This window comes from Pteropus medius, unplaced genomic scaffold (genome assembly GCF_902729225.1).
Source record: "Pteropus medius unplaced genomic scaffold, Ma_sr-lr_union100, whole genome shotgun sequence".
NCBI lineage: Eukaryota > Metazoa > Chordata > Mammalia > Chiroptera > Pteropodidae > Pteropus > Pteropus medius.
In genome coordinates this window covers 19,345,852-19,365,566 of record NW_024356249.1, presented here as the reverse complement: position 1 = coordinate 19,365,566, position 19,715 = coordinate 19,345,852, and the positions used below count along the sequence as shown (strand labels likewise).

At 37.1% G+C, this 19,715-nt stretch overlaps 1 protein-coding gene, 1 long non-coding RNA gene and 2 pseudogenes across 3 annotated transcripts in view; 2 read left to right on the top strand and 2 right to left on the bottom strand.

The window, feature by feature from the left end:
- TES (testin LIM domain protein) overlaps window positions 1–6,622 on the top strand; it is a 47,674-nt gene extending 41,052 nt beyond the window's left edge. The window contains exons 6-7 of the mRNA XM_039860560.1: window positions 307–465; window positions 5,347–6,622. Coding sequence (XP_039716494.1) covers window positions 307–465; window positions 5,347–5,535 — 348 coding nt within the window. The 3' untranslated portion in view covers window positions 5,536–6,622. The remainder of the gene's footprint in view (window positions 1–306; window positions 466–5,346) is intronic.
- On the bottom strand, window positions 2,249–2,367 carry LOC120601394 (uncharacterized; annotated as a pseudogene).
- Window positions 6,623–6,764: 142 nt separating the features above from the next.
- On the top strand, window positions 6,765–13,092 carry LOC120600974 (ferritin light chain-like; annotated as a pseudogene).
- Window positions 13,093–13,173: 81 nt separating this feature from the next.
- On the bottom strand, window positions 13,174–16,584 carry LOC120600975 (uncharacterized). Of its 2 annotated transcripts, XR_005652333.1 has the most exons (4): window positions 16,368–16,584; window positions 15,357–15,505; window positions 14,493–14,914; window positions 13,174–13,451 (listed from the first exon to the last, which is right to left on the bottom strand). It is a non-coding gene; the product is annotated as an uncharacterized LOC120600975 (long non-coding RNA). The 2 variants fall into 2 exon arrangements; XR_005652334.1 differs by lacking the exon at window positions 15,357–15,505 and having other exon boundaries at window positions 16,368–16,583.
- Between the last annotated feature and the right edge of the window lie 3,131 nt (window positions 16,585–19,715).

Here is a 19,715-nt window from a genome sequence, read left to right as displayed (position 1 = left end):
AAGCATCAGGTGCTTTATTTACATTCAAAGAGGTTGAATGAAAAAACTTTTAATTTCAGTCATTTCAAGAGCCATGTTAATTGTGTTGCCTAATGAAAGTTTGTCCAGAAACATAAAAGATTGATTTGGACTAAATTAAATAATAACCAAAGTTCAAACTTTAGGTTATTTTCAAACTTCACTCAAGAAAGTAAGTTGATATACTTGTGGATTTAAATCCCTTATTGTCTAAGCAAAAAGTGATTATTTGTTATTTGTAGCAAAAAGAAAAATTCATGCTTCATCTAAATTTTGTCTTCTTCCCAGCTGATATTCAGCAATGAGTATACTCAGGCAGAAAATCAAAATTGGCATCTGAAACACTTCTGCTGCTTTGACTGTGACAACATCCTAGCTGGAGAAATATACGTGATGGTCAATGACAAGCCCGTGTGCAAGCCCTGCTATGTGAAGAATCACGCTGTGGTAAGAAGCATTCTGGGATATAATTGCCTCATTCGGCTTTGTGACTTGACTCTATGCCTTTATTTAAATGAGAAACAGAAAGTGCTACTCTCAAATAGGAAATGTGATTCCTACCATAGGGCGTTAATATTTAGAAAATTCAAAAGCAATTAATACTCATTAAATTGATTTGACTTGCAAGTTTTGGTTTGACTTTGGTAAATCTTAATGATTTACTATTTACCATTGGGTTGGACTAACAAAATATAAATGATTTATTTGCATGGGCCAAACATTTAAGTATTTAATGTGAGAGTATATATTTTTTCTTTGATTTACCCTGCTGTTGTATGATGGCCAAGAGATAGATAATTTAGATAAAGGGTAAATTTAAAAAGTTGACCATATATGATAAATCTTGAAGCCACAGGAGATATTAAAAGGGTACACATTTACTTATATGCGGGAAAACAGATACTAGTTAAAGATCCCCCTGAGCTATCAAGTAGAAGAGACTCCTGACTGACAAATAAAATGGCATTTTTGTGTAGTTCTAGGAGTATGATACAGTGAAAACAAGGTAACAAGTTTTGGTGTCAATGCCAATTTCCAGCCCTTACCCATTGTCCCCAGAGATTATTAGTCATTTTCTATCAACTATGCCTCATCAATATATCTCAGATCCTCACAATTATAGATGTTCTACTTTAGATCTTTATTTTCTCTTATTTGTATTATTGCAGTGACCTCAGATTTGGTCTTTTCATTTCCATTCTTGATCATGTTCAAAGCCACCTTACATAATGATGGAAGATACTCTTTCTAAAATGCAAATCTGATCTTTAAGCCTTTGCTTAATAGATCCAGTCTCTTCTTGCCCATCTAAGCTGCTTCTACTAGTTATCCAACCCATATGCTACATTTCCACAAGTGAGCAGTATTGTTGGTTTATACTCCTCTTTGTCGTCTGCTCACACTTAAACCTTTGTCTGATATACCCTCCTATTCCTGTTTTACCTGACTATGCCTACACATTCCTCCAGACTCAGTTTAGGCTTAACATTTTTCAGAACACCCTTCCTGATTCCCTACCTCAATCTCTATCCCTCTTTCTTCCCATGGGGCCCGGCGTGTGTGCTTGCCCAAGTGTGCAATTGTTAATATTACTCATCTGTCTCCTCCACTAAACAATGAGCAGCCAGAGGATAGAACTTGCCTTTTTATTTCCATATCTTTAATATCCTCAATGCCTGTACCTAGGAAATGTTTAAGTGACTGACTTGCGTTCTGATATTTTTCATTTTGGAGGGGTCAACATGGACCCTCCTTATACCCGAGGAAAAGATGCTCAGTCACCATGTGGCCTGATACACAATTTAGCCAAAAACCTGCTTCTCTGAATGTTGTTGCAACAATTTCTCTATAGAAGAGGGTTATCATAATGTGTATTTTATTGTAGGGTGTGTGACCTTGGTCTCAGGGCTAGAATGTAAACTTCATGAGGGCAGAGATTTTTGTCTGCTTTGTTTCTGTTTTTTCAAACACCATAACAACACAGTAGGTAATAAATATTTATTGAATAAAGCTTTAAATAGATGAAGCCATTTTATTTAACTGTTACATTGCATCTACATTGTATCTAATCGGTGGAGAGGATTACAACCACAGATACAATTTATTCATTCATTCATTCATTCATTTTTTATTTTTTATTTTTTTAGGCGAGGCAACCCTTGGTCGACCTCACAGATTGCAAGGACTTTGTCAGTTTACAATCCCTTATTTTTTTATTTTTTACTTTTTACATCTACAACACCTGGTCTTCATACGTGGTCTTCCATCCAAGTACTAACCAGGCCTGACCCTGCTTAGCTTCTGAGATCAGATGGGATCAGGCTTGTTCAGGGTGGTATGGCTGTAGACACAATTTTTTTAAAAAGAGAGAATCTCTAATAAATTATTTAGCTTTATAATAGGGCATGATTTCTTTTAAAGGTTTACTGTTGTATACGATGTACTACTGTTCTTTGCCTAATATCAAAATGAACATATATTATTATCTCCTAAACAAACTCCAGGTGATGGCAAAGAAAGCTACAGGGCATTTCTGAGGAAAAAAACTAACTTGGGAGGAAGATAGTGGTAAATGCATTAAGTTTGTCTGCACAGTCTCTACAATTCAATTTTCAAATGACCACCCCCAGAATTCACATCTACAAGATTTCACGAGACCTTGCTGCTAGAAAGCGCATGAGAGCACGTGTCATTAGCTATTTCACATTATGTATATAAGTAAAATAAAAGAAGTAGGAGGGCTTGAGGGAAATAAGAACTTTGAAATAGTTGGAGTTTAAGAACACCAGAAGCATATCGTCGTCTCGCCGAAGGGTTCCGTAGTCCTCAGGTCCTCAGTGAGGCCTGGGCAGCTTCCAGATTTATGAAGTGTTAGAGATCAGTAGGTTTTTACCTAGGATTATATGTCATACTTTGGGATGAATGGCAATCAAATTATTAATAAAACTAAATTTTATGAAACCAAAAACCCTAAATTCTAATACCATTCAGTGTGTTCATTGGTTATGTTTTTACCTAAATAATTTTCCTAATTTTATGTATAGGTGAACAGTGGTTATCTCTTTTATAAATTACAAATGAAAATGTGTGTTTTAAAAGATTATAAGATCCACAAATCTGATTATATGACTGAGCCAAAGAAGGCAGACAATGGTCTAAACGCAAGAGGATAAAAAGTTGAACGTGAAGTGCTTTTACACAAACAAGTTTAAAAATATTGAAAAATTAAAATATAAAAAGCCATGAAGGAGAACATTCTAAATGAATTATAAAGATAAAAAATTAATATGTGCAAGAGCAATTGTTTGCCTGGTACAGCTACAAATTAGGAGTGTGTAATTATAACACTCATTTTTGTTGTATTCAGGAATAGTGTACTGATTATGCAAATAGAATATCTCCTTTGCTTCTCAGGGAAGACTGGGATGACATGATGTATGACTTAAGTAACTACAGTATCTGCAATCAGAAGCCATGTAACTCTAAAAAATATGGAAATTGTATTACAGGCCTGAAATGGATATTTGTAACAATACCCTAAACCAATTTATCCTCTGAGTAGCAGCCACATTTGAGGCCTTTTCAAGTAAGAAAGCTCAGGCTAACTAACCTCAACCCACCTTCACCTCATCTCTCAGCAGTTCCTGACAATCACAATAAGAGACCGAGTGTGATGAAGTTTAGTCACGTGCATATAATACTGGACAATCTTGTTGGTTTCTTCACTTATTATAAAATATTTAAAACAAAAACTTTTACATTCATTTAGAACATATATAAACAAGGCATATGGACTATACAGCGTTTTGGAGGTCTCAATTAACTACTTTCTTCTATGAGGGTTATTTTCTTCATATATATGTTCAACTAAAGAAGAAAATTATGGATGTGTGTATGTCATATGTATTTGTACATAACATACATATATACTGAATAGTATAGGGAATGTAAGTATTAATATTCTCCAATATTAGATTTTACATAAATTTTGACTTATGACAGAACAGAAGCCAATTAACTACAAGTTGTATTTTTAGTGCAAACTAATTATCCTCACCGTCAGTATATTTAATGAGTCCTTAATTACTTTAACATGATTTTCATTTACTACTGTCTAGAAATTAGTAGTGTTAATTTCATGTATCATAGGTAAGACTGATAAAATTACCACTTCAAAGCTTTAATGAGTGAGGAAAAGTCTTTTTTTAATGACAAGTGTTTTTAGAGCAGTTTTAGGTTTACAACAAAATTGAAAGGAAGATAGGGATTTCCCATAGACCCGCCCCCCAACCCCAGCACATGCGTAGCCTTACCCATTATCAACATCACTCACCAGAATGGTACATTTTTACCAAGGTGGAACCTACACTGACACATCATAATCACCCAAAGCCCATATTGACCTTGGGGTTCACTCTTGGTCTTGTACACTCTGTGGGTTTGGACAATGTATAGAATGAACAGATGATATACATACCCATTACTAAATTATCAAATGGAGTATTTTCACTGCCCTAAAAGTCCTCTGCCCTCTGCCTGTTCATCTCTCCCACCTCCCTCCTACCCCCTCCCCACTTCTGCCAACCACTGATCTTTTTATTGTGTTCATAGTTTTGCCTTTGCTAGAATTTGTGATTGGAATCATACAGTATATAGCCTTTTCATATGGAGTTCTTTCACTTAGTAGTTTGTGTTTAAATCCCCTCCATGTGTTTCCATGTCTTGATAGCTCATTTCTTTTTAGCATTGATTAATATTTCATTGTCTGGATATACCACAGTCCATATATTCACCTATGAAGGACATCTTGGTTGCTTTTAAGTTTTAGCAATTATGAATAAAGATGCTATAAACATCCAGGTGGGGGATTTTGAGTAGACATAAGTTTTCAACTCCTTTGGGATAAATACCGAAGAACATGATTATTGGATTGTGTGATAAAGAGTATGCTTACTTTTGTAAGAAACTGCCAAACTCTCTTCTATACTAGCTGTACTATTTTGCATTCCCACCACCAATGAAGGGGAATTCCTTTTGTTCCATGTCCTTCTCAGAATTTCATGTTGTAGGAAAAATCATAAACTTTTTATAGTTACTCCTGTGTAATTTAATAGAATATGCTAGAACGAAAACACTGCCCTGGAACTTGTCATCAAAACTTTCTGCCTTGAATATTATAGGGATATCTTACAAGCATCAAATCACCTGTTTGGCCTTCACCTGTTATTTCTCACAGTGCTCAGCATATAGACCCCTGTTAACAGTTGTTGGCTAAAAAGATTAACTAGAAGGTCACTCTCATTCTTATTTGTATCATTAACTTAACAGGTATGTCAAGGATGCCACAATGCCATTGATCCTGAAGTACAGAGAGTGACCTATAACAACTTCAGCTGGCACGCGTCCACAGAATGCTTTCTGTGCTCCTGCTGCAGCAAGTGTCTCATTGGGCAGAAGTTCATGCCAGTGGAGGGGATGGTGTTCTGTTCAGTAGAGTGTAAGAAGATGATGTCTTAAGAGGAAAGCACCAGGCTGTGTTGAGCCATAGGTATCCCAAGTGGTATGCATTTCTACTGTAAAATGCAATATGGAAAAATAAATGGAAAAAGAAACTATAAAGGAAACCAGAAGATTTTGTTAAATATCTTTCTTTGCTGTTTTTCCTTATCCATTTTTTTTCATCTCAACATTTAAAACCTGGTTTAAGCATTTGATTTTAAAAATGGTAAAGAATTTTATCTTTCTTTAGCTTTCCAGATGTAAAATCTTTGAGTGGGAGGCTTGGGATTAATTAATTTTTATATCCCTGACCCCCTTGTGCCAAACCAAGTATATATGCAAAAGTATATATGAAACACTTGAAAGTTGGTGTGCTGAATGGAAAGATGAGCATTTCTAGCTCTGCATTCTTTTTCCCCTCTAGTGTAAAATGAAAAGACAATTAAAATTTTCCTAATGTCAAGGCTCTACATTTATTGCCTCATCTTATTCACTGGACGTTGTAGCAATACACAGTGAATTCTTTTGACAGGGAAATAGAAATGCAGCATAGTATGGAGAGCTGTTATTTTAATGCCTGTGCGTTCTCTATATCCTAATTTAGGCAGAGGTGACTTTATTGCATTTCTCTCTTTTTATTTGCCCTACCTCTCAGTATTCTCTTTATAAGCTGGTGACCTCCATCTGTGGCCTTGAATATTTTATTGTCACATGTGGCATCCACACTTTTTACTTCTATAGATTTTTGGCTTGGACACTAAAACCAAAGCACTCATTTATGTAATGTTTTCAATCCAAAGAACATGTATACTTTTTGTAGCCAAGAAAATATAACTTGCATCGATTGCACTTGCCTGGCATGGTGCAGATAGATTTTTTTGCATGGTTTTTATTCTTTTCTAATGGATATTGTCCTGTGATGCTTCTAAGCCTGTTCATAGGTATATGGAATATCTTCTTCACCTATATAACTTTCATCTTTAGGTATTCCTAATGTTTACTTCCACTATATACTTCCATAAACTATGCACTATGAAAATTAAGTGTAATGAATGATATGTATGCTATTATTCAAAATAAAATCTCATTCACTTTAAGAACTGAACCTTTGTTCTTCATATCCTTTTTGTTTGAGAGCAAAAAACAATCCTTCTACAATTAAGCGCTGTTACAGCAGGGGGCGCTGTGTCCAAGGGTTAAAAATTACTGAACCTAAAACAAAGGCTTCTCTGACAAGACAGAACAATAACTAGGCTTTTTCGTTATGATGAAAAGATAAGTTTTATGAAACTTCAAAATAAATCAAAGCATTTAAGTTGTTAGTTTTAAAGTCATGTGGGAGTTTTCTTTTTTTTTCCTTTCAGAAGAAGAAAGTGGCATTTTAATTGAAGTTTGGGAAAAGTTTATATTCTCTTGAAATAAATCTAACAGGTATTACTCATACTTAAATTACAACTCTATTTGGTATTCTAAGAATTTTTTTTACTTTTTATGGCGGCCTATTGTGAAAAGGAAGCAAATGTGGAATAGTAGATTCATTCTTCCTATTAGCAAATCATAAGATATCCCTTTTTCCCCTCTGTGTGAAGTATTTCTATTATAGTGGAAATAGCAGTTTTCTCTGACACATACCCAGAATAATTTGATTTTTTTTTTCAGTTCCTGCTTGTTTGACTAATAGTGCTTCTCCCTAAATTCTACCACTACTACTCACCCCCAGACATGGCTAAGTGAGAATAGATTGAGATAATTCTCCTGCCTGCTGACATGGCCACTCCTCATATGTCTGCCTGTTAAGCCTCCATTCTTCTGGGGCTGAGGTAGAATCAGATGTAGAGGCTGAAGAAATTTGACCAAAGCCATAACTTACTACCAGAGGTGCTAATTGCATGGATATTAGGTATTTTCTAGAAGAAAAAACTACTTTGCCTGGGAAGTACAGAACCACTAGATTAGACTCATTATTCTTATTTAGTTTGGTCTTGTAATATAAGAGAATGAGCTCTCTGTATGAGAGGTTTCAAAGTACCCTGCCATTTTTAATTATTAATCAGATTAAAAAAAAATTTCAACTACTTTGCCCTATAAACACTTAATAAGAAAATAAGGTGGTTGCTAGATTAAATCCTTCCCCTGCAATAGGGAAAAGATAGGGAAGCAATAAAAGTTTTAAATCTTGATTCATGTATTTTTTTTTCTTCAAAAGTGGACAATGAAGAATAACCTCTTGTTCTACTTATTGGTCAATAAATGGAAATCTCTTCATCCCAAACCCATTTATGTTCTGTTTTTCAGAGATATAGCTTATCATTTTTGTACTTAATATAGTAGGCATTTAACAACTACGTCTGTGCAGTGAGATGTAGAGAGACTCTCACCCTGAAAGGGACTAGATTCGGAAGGAGAGCATACCAGAATATGAAACACGATAAAGGCACCACAGAGAGTAAGAAAAGATGTGTTTTCCCTTCTGCTGAAGCCACTGTCTGGGATATTACAAGATATAATGATGACTTCTGATCCTCCTATGCCCTAAACAGCAGTGGGTACCCGAGAACAGAAGGAGTTAGAAGAGAAAAAAAGAGGGGAGATATTTCTTTCCTGAGACCCAGGAAGTTCAAAAGATTTTGACACATCATTCGTTGCTGAAGTATATTGAGGTGACACGTTTATTATCGTATTGGAACAGAATGATTAATCATGAACTCATTCACAGATGTGCTCATATCCTATTCATCCCTAAGCAGAATTTTGCTCGTAACCCTTGGATACAGTTATAGTTTTGAGAAATCAGTGGATTTGAGTTATCTAATCCCATTTAGAAATGCCAGTTACTCAGGAACTCACTGGCCTTCATATTTGCTGTATCTTTTTTTATTTTTACTTTTTTGGAAATGAAAGACAGAGTTGTTTTTTCTTTAATCAACTTAAGCTGAAACTTCTATGACTGAAGTCTTCAAGCATAGATTTACAAATCTGACTTTGAAGTATTTCAGCCCTATTTCACCGAAGGCAAAAGATTCATTATTGACTCATTCTTAAGGAATTTCCAACAGGCAGTGTTTAAGCTCATCCAACTTCACCATGGTTACCAGAGAGACACTACCACCCGAGATCAGTATTAAGCCTTTGTTTCAAGATGCCCTGGCATATCTGAACTTGTCTTTCGGGTGTTCACTTATTTCTTCAGAAAACTCATGACTCCAGTAATGTCTCCATAAAATAGCATTTTACCACCAACTGTACTATATTCTTTCTGCCCCTCCCTGACGTCTCCTGATTTAAGTACTCAATGACAACTTTGGTGATTATACTGAATACTCACATATGTGAAAAGGACTCATTGTGCTGGAGCACATGGGTGTGTTTTGAATATACAACCTGAAACACATTCTTGCTTAACAGAATCTTTTTTTTTTTTTTAATGTATTTACTAGATGCTTAAATAGCTTTAGCTAATTATTTTGTCTCTTCCTGGGAAACATGTCATTGTAGCTTCTATTTAATTTGATAATGTATTTTGAAACACTCAAAACAAGATATAATTAATCTTTTATACTTGTTTTGAATGGCATTTCATGCTGACATTTATGAAGGCTGCTCTTGATTTTTCTTCAATGATACTTCTACCCAGGATATCTTGATCTTCAGACAATAACGAAAACAACTCGTACCTAGTTATCTTTACTAGAGTCAGCCATTATTAAACACAGAGACATTAGAGTTGATGTCACCAGAAATACTGACTGAAGGCATCATACTAGTTTAAAGGAGGAGTGCTGGTTTTAAGAGTCTAGAGACCTTCTAGCCAAGTCCCATTGATTTTCTCCTCAGAGTTACAGCTAAGTAGGATGGAGAACCAGATTGTTGGATTCGGGGAGTCTAGGAAATAATAGGCCCAAGTATGGGATGGACATCTCTAAAAATGTTGAAGTCATCAAGAATAAGGGAAAACAGTGGAGAGAACAGTAAGCCAGAGGCTATCAGTTATTAAAAAAAAAAGTTATTAAAAAAAAATGCAGGAGTATCCTGGAGTTTGACAGAAGTGGGAACTAAGAGATGAAATGAGTAGTAAATCTGAGGCCATGCACTATACTTCAAAGAGCTCATTGCTAGGAAACATACAGGAATTAGTGGAAATAACAATAGAGAATGAGTAAGACATCTACCCCATAGGCATTGTGAAATGCCCATATGGGAGAAAAAATAACTGGCCTCTATTCAGAGTACTACAGAAGAAATATAGACTTTGAGGGATAACTGGGTATCAGAGCAAGGAGATGAAGAGGTTGACAGTAGAAGGGAGTTGATAGTACACAGGAGTTGCATTTCAGAGGGCACAGAGGTAAAGTTAAGGAGTATAGGAAGACCAGGTTAAGGGATTTACAAAGCAGAATGGATATCAAGTTTCCAAATGAGACCAAAACATACAGATAGATGCCTGGGATAAGCAGGACTGAGAGGCATACCAAGGTTAGTTTTGATAGTTTGCTAGAGAAGAATGACAATCAGTTATGAATGCCTTTGGCTGTAAGTAATGAAAAGCACAGCTAAGACTGGCTTAAATACAAGACATAGGCCAGCACAAATTTGGCTTAGAATAAGCTCTTTTTAATCTCTCTGCTCTGCCATCTTGTATGTGATTCCTTCCATTTTCAGATCTGTCCTTTTATTCAAGCACTATGCCTTCAAAAACAGCACTCAAAGTATAAAGCCAAGAAGGGGGAAAAGGGCGTTTTAATCTCCTAATAAGGAGAAAAATCTTTCCCAGGAGTCCCAAAATGGTGAATAACAAAATGAATTAAGTAACATCTGAGTTAGCCATGAAAACCATATAAAAGTTTCACTAGTCGAGATGTAATTCGTTTGGTCTAAAGAACGAAGTAGTAGAAGAAACATAGTTCAGTAGCTTTAAGTTAAAAAAAAGAAAGTTTAATTGAATTTTTTAAATGCCAATACAAGGATCAAAGTACATTGCTCTCAGCAATACTTACCAAATTTCATCTTCTCTCCTACCTGCTTTTCTCACACCACCAGCTTCTATCTCCCCAAGTCCCCCAAACCTCAATTTTTCCCAATTTCTTTTTTTGCACTCTGCCATCTCCACTTCTCTCCATTGCTTCACTCATTTATTCATTCACTCACTCAATATTTATTGAGCATTTGCTATATGCCTGGACTGGTTGCAGGCACTGGGAGCAAAGCAGTGAACAAGACAAACAAGATCCCTGCTCTCACAGTGCTTTATGTTCTAGGGAAAATAGAAGTAATTTTAACACATATAATGAAATGTAGCCAAATGGGGAGAATAAGATTCAAGATCAGAGAATATATAAATAACAAGAGGAAGTCAAAGCCATTCAAATATTAGCTAATAAGGGCTTACATTGTAGTGATAATGAGGTTCAAATTGTTCTAAGATTCCAAGCATTCACTTTTATCATTACATGTGAGAACTGGTGTCCTCTTTGACAGTGTGAATGGATTGAGAGAAGTCTGTGAACTCACCCACATGAATTATTAATAGCCCAGTGCCTAAGAAATTACTATTAGATCTTACTGCTAACAGAGCTTTACTCTCCAAAGGAAGATGTGCATTTTCTCATTTCTAAAATTGAGAGTAACACAAATAACTACATCTCCCTTTCACTTCGACTTTCAGGAAACTTTGAGCAAAATCTAACCCTCACTATCATAGCACTTAAATATCTTTTAGTTTTCCAGACAACTTTATTGTGTAAGTTCATTTGACCTGCTTCAAATTCTTTGTTTAATTAGATAAGGTGTCTTTTCGGTTAGCATCATTTTTTTTTTCTTTTCCAAATAACCAAAAGGGTTATTCATTATAAGGGTATAGGCAGGAACTTGTCAGGCTGAGGAAAGAATAGAAACTGGGTTGGGCAACCATCAGATGTCTTCCCCATCTTGCTCTCATCCAAGTTATTCCCAGAATATCTGCTCTATTTTTCTTTTCTGTGGACACGTTCTTTCTGGTCCTGAGTCCACAGGGTTAGTGAAAGATGGATGCCCTAACACTTCTGATTTTATGTTACAAATCTAGTCATGGGCTGCCTCTAGGCTCTGATTCCAAATTCCCTAAAAAGAAAATCTGATTGACCTCAATTGTTTCATATTGTTTAAGCCAGTTTATGCCCAGGAGACATAGTCATGCAACCTAAGCCAAAGTTACAAATCTCCTCAAATGAGGTTTGAGGGGGAAACAGAATGGGAATAAAGAGGTTTAGGGTGAGCAATTTAGAGAGTCATCTACAAGATGACTATGATGATTGTAAATAAGTAGATAGAAGGATAGGTGACAGATATTGGCTAGGTGATCACCAAACTTATTTCCAGTGAGACTATATTTCCCAGCATCCACTGAAGTTGTGTAGGGCTTTGTGATTGAGTTTTACCCAACAACATAAGAGAATATAATGTGACCCCCTTCTAGGCTTGACCATTAAAAGTCAAGATTCCCAGGCAGTGCCCCCTGCAGTCCCCCAGATCTGTCTCTTGCTTCAACAGTGTTTGGGTGGAACAGACCCAGAGACATTCTTTCTTCTAGCCTCCGACCACCCTCCAACCTCTTTTCCAGTCACAACCTTTGGAACCTTCTCAGCCATCCTTGGCCTCTGAGACCAGCCAACATCGTGTTTTGAGCTTAATTCTTTATTGCCGAACAACCATGAGCTCTCAAATCTGTCAGAATTATTCCACCGAGGTGGAGGCGGCATCAACCGCCCAGTCAACCTGTGTCTGCAAGCCTCCTACACGTACCTCTCAGGACTTCCACTTCAACGGAGTTGATGTGGCTCTGGAAGGCATTGGCCACTTCTTCCCAGAGTCAGCCGAGGAGAAACTTGAGGGTGCCAAGTGTCTCTTGAAGATACAGAACCAGTGTGGCAGCCGCACCCTTTTCCAGGACCTGCAGAAGTCTTCTCAAGATGAGTCGGGTAAAACTCAGGAAGCTGCATGGTCATACAGAAGAACCTGAACCAGGCCCTTTTGCCCTGGGTTCTGTCCATGCAGACCCCCATCTCTGTGACTTCCTGGAGAGCCATTTCCTAGACGAGGAGGTGAAACTCATCAAGAAGATGGATGACCACCTGACTAACCTCCACAGGCTGGCCGGCCCCCAGACTGGGTTGGGCAAGTATCTCTTTGAAAGGTTCACCCTCATGCATCACTAAGAGCCTCTGGAGCCAAGAAGCTTTTGAGAGGTCCTTCTGCATCCCCCTGGCCTTGTGCCTGCACTTCTTCCTGAAACCAATAGGCAGCCTTCTAATCATCCTGGAGCCCTCTCCCATGCCTTGGACCAAATTGAAACAATAAAACTTTTTGCAGCTTTACTCATCTGTCTCCTCCATGAGACTATGAAGAATTTAGAGCAGTAGTGCTAACCTTATTCATCCCCTGTTTCCAAGCATCCTAATGCAACACATGACCTAGTCAAGAGATGTTTGTAGAACGAATAAATGGTGTGCTTTATTTCTCTGTACTAGTTAGGAAAGATTAATGTTCATGATAAACAACCCTAATCTCAGTGGCTTGAAACAATAAATGCTTACTTCTTGCTCATAGTGTGTTCCAGTATGCTACAGTGTAGAAAGGAGGGCCTCCTTTATCTTTTGGCTCCACCACCTTCTAAGTGGGACTTCGTGACTACCGGGATGAACTGAATGTGGCATGCATGCCTTCCTATGCTAGGTCCCAACAAGTGACGTGACCCCTCCAGGCTCTCTATCTTGAATGATGAAGCCCAGTTATTACACTATGAGGAAGTCCAAAGTAGCCTACTTGGAGGGTCCATCGGAGAGGTCAACATGAAGAGGTACGGAGGCTCCAAGCCCAATACCAGCATTGATCCCAGACAGGTGAGTGATGATTCTTCAAATGATTCTATTCCCCAGCCTCAAGGCTTTGAGTTGAAGACTCTGACATGAGCAGAGACAAGCTGAACTCACTGTATCCTGTCTAAATTCCCAAACCATAGATTCCATGAACTTAAATGAATGGTTGTTTTATGCCACAAATTTTGGGGTAATTTGTTATGCAGCCATGTTATCGGTCACATCTATTGAACAGAATTATTTGTTAAATAAAGGAGAATTCCTGAAAAATATGTGAATTTACTCTGCATACTACAAAATGTTATTTGTATAAATGCACTACTTAGGTTATTAACTTTTATTCTTTTATCCACCTTTCCTCTCCCTTTAATTAAGGATTTATACAGTTGTGCAGTCTTAATAAATGTAAGTCCATAAACTGTCTGTAGAATTTATAAATATCAGGAACATTTATAATAATCTAGACTTAGAAAACCTAGTGAGCACTATTTTCAACACAGTACATTCCAAGGTTTGAGGTCATGACCTGGAAGCAAGCAGGAGGTTTATATTCCCATGGAGAATCTTCAGTTCTTGAATTCCTTTGCTGGACGAATGGAATCCTCAGTACTCCAGTTGCCAAGGTGAGAAACACCTTTAGTGCTACTAATGAGTCAATGGGAAAGAATTTAGAATACTGGGCCATGTTTATTCTCCAGATTCTATGAAATAAAATTTTATTTAATGAAAATTGAGTGGGGATTTATTAATCACCCACAATTCTCAAGTTCTGTGGGTATAAAACTATATATAGTATAGGCCTTGCCCTCAAGAAGTTCACAATCTCATATCCCATAAAGGAAACAGGTATTTAAATGAACTAACAATCCATTGTGATAAACCAAACAGAAGATAGAAAATCTGGAGATTAGCCCAGAAGTTTGTCAATTCTTACAGTTTACCAAAGAATAATGGCATGCGATACTATTCATAATCAGTGACTTACCCAATTCTAACAATTTTTTCTGAAATTTAAAAATGAATTACTCCTTTTAAATTTATATAATTTAGGTATCATACCTTCAAAATAATTAAATGTTTGTAAGAGTGAATAGCAAAAGAGCTTGTGAGTTTTGGCAGTCCTACCTGACAAAGGCTTGTAGTACTTTATTTTTTGTCCACACACATTTCCTCTCTTCTTGTTCCAAATGCAGTTCTACTAATAGTCTTGAAATGGGGGCTAGAGAAGCAGGAAAGAGGGAAGCTGGGACAACTTAGGACCACAGTGACAAACGGTACTTTTATTCTGAATTGATTTTCTGCCAAATGCTACTGCGCCCAGTATTTTCCAATATCAGGAAATACCCTGTACAGTTATTGCAAAATCTGTGAGATAATTGTAAGGCACTATTATGAAATCATCATCAACATTGAATATTCATTAAGGATTCCCCTCTGCCCACTGCTCTGGTGGCAGGAGGCAGAGCAAATGCACACGCAGCGGGCTGCACCCCAGAGGGATGATTCAGTATCTCGTCGAGGGCCTAGAGTAACTCTTGCTTCTTCACCTGTAAAACAAACACAGGAATTCCCATTATGTATCTCCCACCAAAGGTCTTTAGATGATAATCATAGAGCCCTTTTCAGAGTACTTAATGTGGGTTTCACCAAAGGAAGAGTTAATAGCTTTAAAATAACCTTTCTTAAGTTTGTGTTGGGAGAAGCATTATCATGTGAGAGCACATTTTGGCTGAAATATTTTTTTAAGTTTATTTTTTTAATTGCCTTAACATTCTTTTGATCAGTAGAGCTAAGTCGCTGTTCTAAATGCTTTATACACATACACTCACTTAATCTTCACAACAACATTTGGACGTAGGTACTTTTATTTTATCATTTTATAGATAGCAAACCGAGGACAGTGGGATTAAGTAAGACCAAAACCGCAAAGCTAAGAAGTGTAAGAACTGGAATTCGAACTCTGACCCCAAAGTCTGAATTCTTATTTACCTCACCATACTGCCATATTGAGTACAAGTCTCTTCCCTTTCATATAAATTATGTCAGGATCACATAAAAGTAGTTTTCTTTTCCTTATTTGCCCTTCCACAGTAATTCCTCCCGTGCACCGTTGCATCTTCCAACAGCATTCGCCAGTCCTTTAAAGAAAGAAAGGCCTTCCCTCGTTAAGGAGTTGCTCCATATCTCATTGATTCTGGGCTGTGCAACCAGCAGCAGCCCCGGGTCAGCCTGCTAAAGACAGAACCCTTTCTGTTTCTCAACCTAATCCCTCAGAGTTTGAGCTGAAAATAAGAACTGCCCTACTGAGGTGCCAAAGGAAACATACTTACATTATGAAGTGTTACTAACAAATGTTTCAGAGATTTTAAAAGGGTACATTTCTGAATATCTGAGGCATTTGTAAACAACCCAGACATACAGGACATTTGCAGCCCAAGCTCTGTTTCTGGGTTGTATAATCTTCTTCTTGAAAACCAGCACAGCTGTTGCAATACCGTTTATCAATTGTTCAATGATACCAACAAATGTTTTCTAGGGTCAAAGTAATTAAAATGGTATTCCAGTCCTTTGATTTTGAAATGCGCATTGTTAATATAACTTTGGCATTCTTTAACAGATTACCAAGTGGAATCAGAGGTTTATGTTTATAAAGTTTATAATCATTCTACAAAGTTCAAGAAGTTTGGCAGTGGTTTGAAAACTTGAAAAGAGTAATAAAAGGTTACCATGAGGAATTCAAAGCTGCCTTGTATGGTAATGCTGATTCAAACTTGCACATACTTCAGCATTACAAGTTTAGTGGTGATTTTAGGGATGGATCAGTGTGTAGCTGCAGAATAGCTACAAAAGTATAACAGTTGTTTGCCAGTTACAGGATGAATAGAGACTTTGGAAAACTTACAATTAATATCTCAGCTTTGAAAGCACATTAGAGAAATGGGAACGTGAGAGGAAGACAGACAGAGAGTCAGAGATGGAGAGAATTATGATTTCACTTACTTTTTGGCCTCATTTACTACGTATTTATAGCCTCCTTGACTCTCAGCAGCAGCAGCTTCACCTTGCCTTGTAATTGTAAACCGTACACTTTTGCCAACCTGGAATGCACTCTGTGTTTCTGCCCACCCCAAACCCGCTCTGAGTACATGCTCTCAAATACTGCTATCCCAAGCTCTTGATTTGTTGTCAGCCAGTAAAAGGAGTTTCCTTATGAATCATACTGCGTAGGAAGGCTGAGTGGTAGACCCTACACTTGTGCTTTAATCTGTATGGAATGCATTTGAAATAGAAATTGAGAGTTTTGTTCAACATCTGACTTCGAGCACGTTCTCAAGAAGTTGGAGTGTGACATGGAAAAATCATGGTGTCTCTCCTGCTATGGAAAAGTTACTCCCATGAGATTGTCTCCAAAGGGGTAGGAGCCACGGTGCACACGTTTGGGTTCCGAGGTCCCTGATTAGGAATAAGCCCGTTTCACGACCCTTGCAGATGACCCAGCTTTTCCATTTGGATAATAAAAGTAGTCTTTCCTTTGGTAAGTTGAAATGGAAAGGTGTGTGGCTGAAAATACACAGTTGCTGTAGACAAAGACTTTTATCAATTCTGTTGAACAACTGTAAAAGCTGACGGATCACACTTTTAATGGCAAGAAGGTGGCTAAAGAATATTATATGTGTCTTTATAAAAGTAGAAACAGATGTGAGAACATCATGTTTCTTCATTTGTTTACAATAAGTTGAAGAAAATGAATTTTCTTACCAGGAATAGACACATTTCACTAAATAAATTAAGACACTTACTGATTTTGATTAACATTCAAAGAAACGAGTCAAGTTATTTACCTCACGTACCTTGTAACATATATTTCCAAATATAGGCAAGTGACATAAGAAAAGGGAAATGAAAAATAAATAATCTATTTTGGATACTTATAAATTTGGCTTTATACAAAAGTCCCTATAGCATCAATAATCTGATAGGGTCGCTAGATATAGCTGATGTCAGCAAATTCACCAACAACATATAGAAAACATCAAGGCTGTGTTAATTTACTTAATCAACAATCAATCACTCAGAGTTTAGCAAAAACTGTGATATTCACGAGGTGTACAAGGAAGCCATGGGCTCAAGAAGCTCACCATGTTGGGAGAGAGGCACACATGCAAAGGAGTCATTATAAGGTGTGTTAAGCCCTCAGTAGAGGGGTACACAAAGGGAGTAGAGATGAGAGCAGAGCAGACTTCAGGGAGGAAGGTGGCATTTGGACTGGGTCATTAATGGAAGTGTGAGTGACACACTCCAGTGAGCGTTCATGACACAGAGCTGCTAAAACCCTTGTAATTTCCTAACTGATGAGAAAGTTATTCATAACAAGCCTCTTTCAGCTATACCTGAGTTTGCCAGAGGAACCAACCATGTCATTAGAGGGTTAGAACATTCACCAGTACTCCCTGATCTCTGGAGAGAGGAGGGGGACTGTGATTAATCGCCAATGGCCAATGATTTAATAAATCACACCTAGGTAATAAAGCCTCCATAAAAACCCAAAAGGACAGGGTTTAGGGGCAGCTTATGGGGTGGCGAACACATGGAGATGCTAGGAAAGTGGGGTGCGTGGAGAAGGCACGAAAGCTCCTCATTCCTTTTCGGTATGTTGCCCTAGTCATCTCTTTCATCTGGCTGTTCCTGAGTTATATTCTTTTATAATAAACCAGTAATCAAGTAAATAAACTGTTTTCCTGAATTCCATGAGCAGCTTTAGCAAATTAATTGAACCCAAGAGTTGTGGGAACCTCAGATTTATAGCCAGTCTGTCAGAAGGACAGGTTACGACCTGGACTTGCAATTGGCCTCTGAAGTGATGGGAAGGCAGTCTTGTAGGGCTGAGCCCTTAACCTGTCAGATCCTATGCTAGCTTCAAAAAATAGCTTAGGAAAAGTGTTAACTTGTAGGACACTCAGCTGATGTCACAGAATTGTTTGGTGTGGAAAAAACTAATCACACATTTAGTGATCAGAAATGCCAGAAGTGAAGTAATGTGATGTGAAAGTAAGGAAACACATCTGATCACAGAAATGTTTTCTGTACTTCTTAAAGAAACACACAGAACAGGTGTATTTTTTTCCATCAGAGATGAAACAGTAAAGGATATTGTAGACAGAAGTTACTGTTTGTGCAGTAACAAGACATGTTAGTATGTGGTGTCATGAGATCGTCGTAGTAGTTTTGATTGACGAAAGAGAGGGAATATTGGTGAGGAAAGTGATAGACTTTGAGCTAGTGAAGACAGGCAAGGTGTGAGTTTTCTTTTAAGGCTTGCTAAGGAGTATGAACTAAAAGCAATATCTTCCCAATGGTGTTGTATGAAATATTAACCTTATAGACCACTTGTTTCTTGAGTTATATATAGTGAACTGTGGCAAACAAAAGGTTTTTTGTTCAAGTAAGTTTGAGAAATGCAGGACTTATTTCACAGAACTTCTTGGAATCTTCAATATGTTAATCTATATGGCTAGAAAAGACATAGTAACTAGCGTAGATTTTCCCACACTTATTGATTGTAGGAACTTTATTCTGAACAAGTAAACCAGTGCTTCACATAAAGTAATTTGGAAATGCTGCTGTAAGCAATTGAGTGGAATTAAGGTCTTAATTGTTGAAAGTCAGGAAGATTCATGGCCAAATTTGTATTTCAGAACTGCAACTTTGGCAAATTAGAGAAGAATTGGAAGAGATAGAGTCAGGAGATGAATTGGGAAGCTAATGCAACAATCTAAACAAAGGCCATGAGAATGAAGGAGAAAACCTTAATTTGGGAGATTTTCAGAACTGACAGCATCAAAAAGCTAGTTGGTATGAGGAGTGAAAAAGTGAATGAGAAAGAAAAAGTAGATATGACTTAACCAAATAATAAAGGTAATATTATCAATAATGAGACAGATTGACACACTGTCTCTCTTGATGTGATGTACTTAGAGGACACAGCATCACTTACATTATATTCCTGACGACAATGCATAAACCGAAAAAAACATCAGACAAACCCAAATTAATAGGCATAAAATCAATAATTGTACTCTCCAAACATATCAGTGTCATAAAAGACAAATAAAGGTTAAAGAAGCATCCCAGATCAAGAGATATGAAAAATAAGTGCAAGTGTGATTCTTTTCTTTTTAATTTTTTAATTTTTCAGTTACAGTTGGCATACAATAATATATGAGTTTCAGATGTACAACATAGTGATTAAACATTTATATAACTTACAAAGTGACCACCCGGGTAAGTCTAGTACCCATCTGACACCATACATAGCTGTTACGAATTTATTGACTGAATTTCTTATGC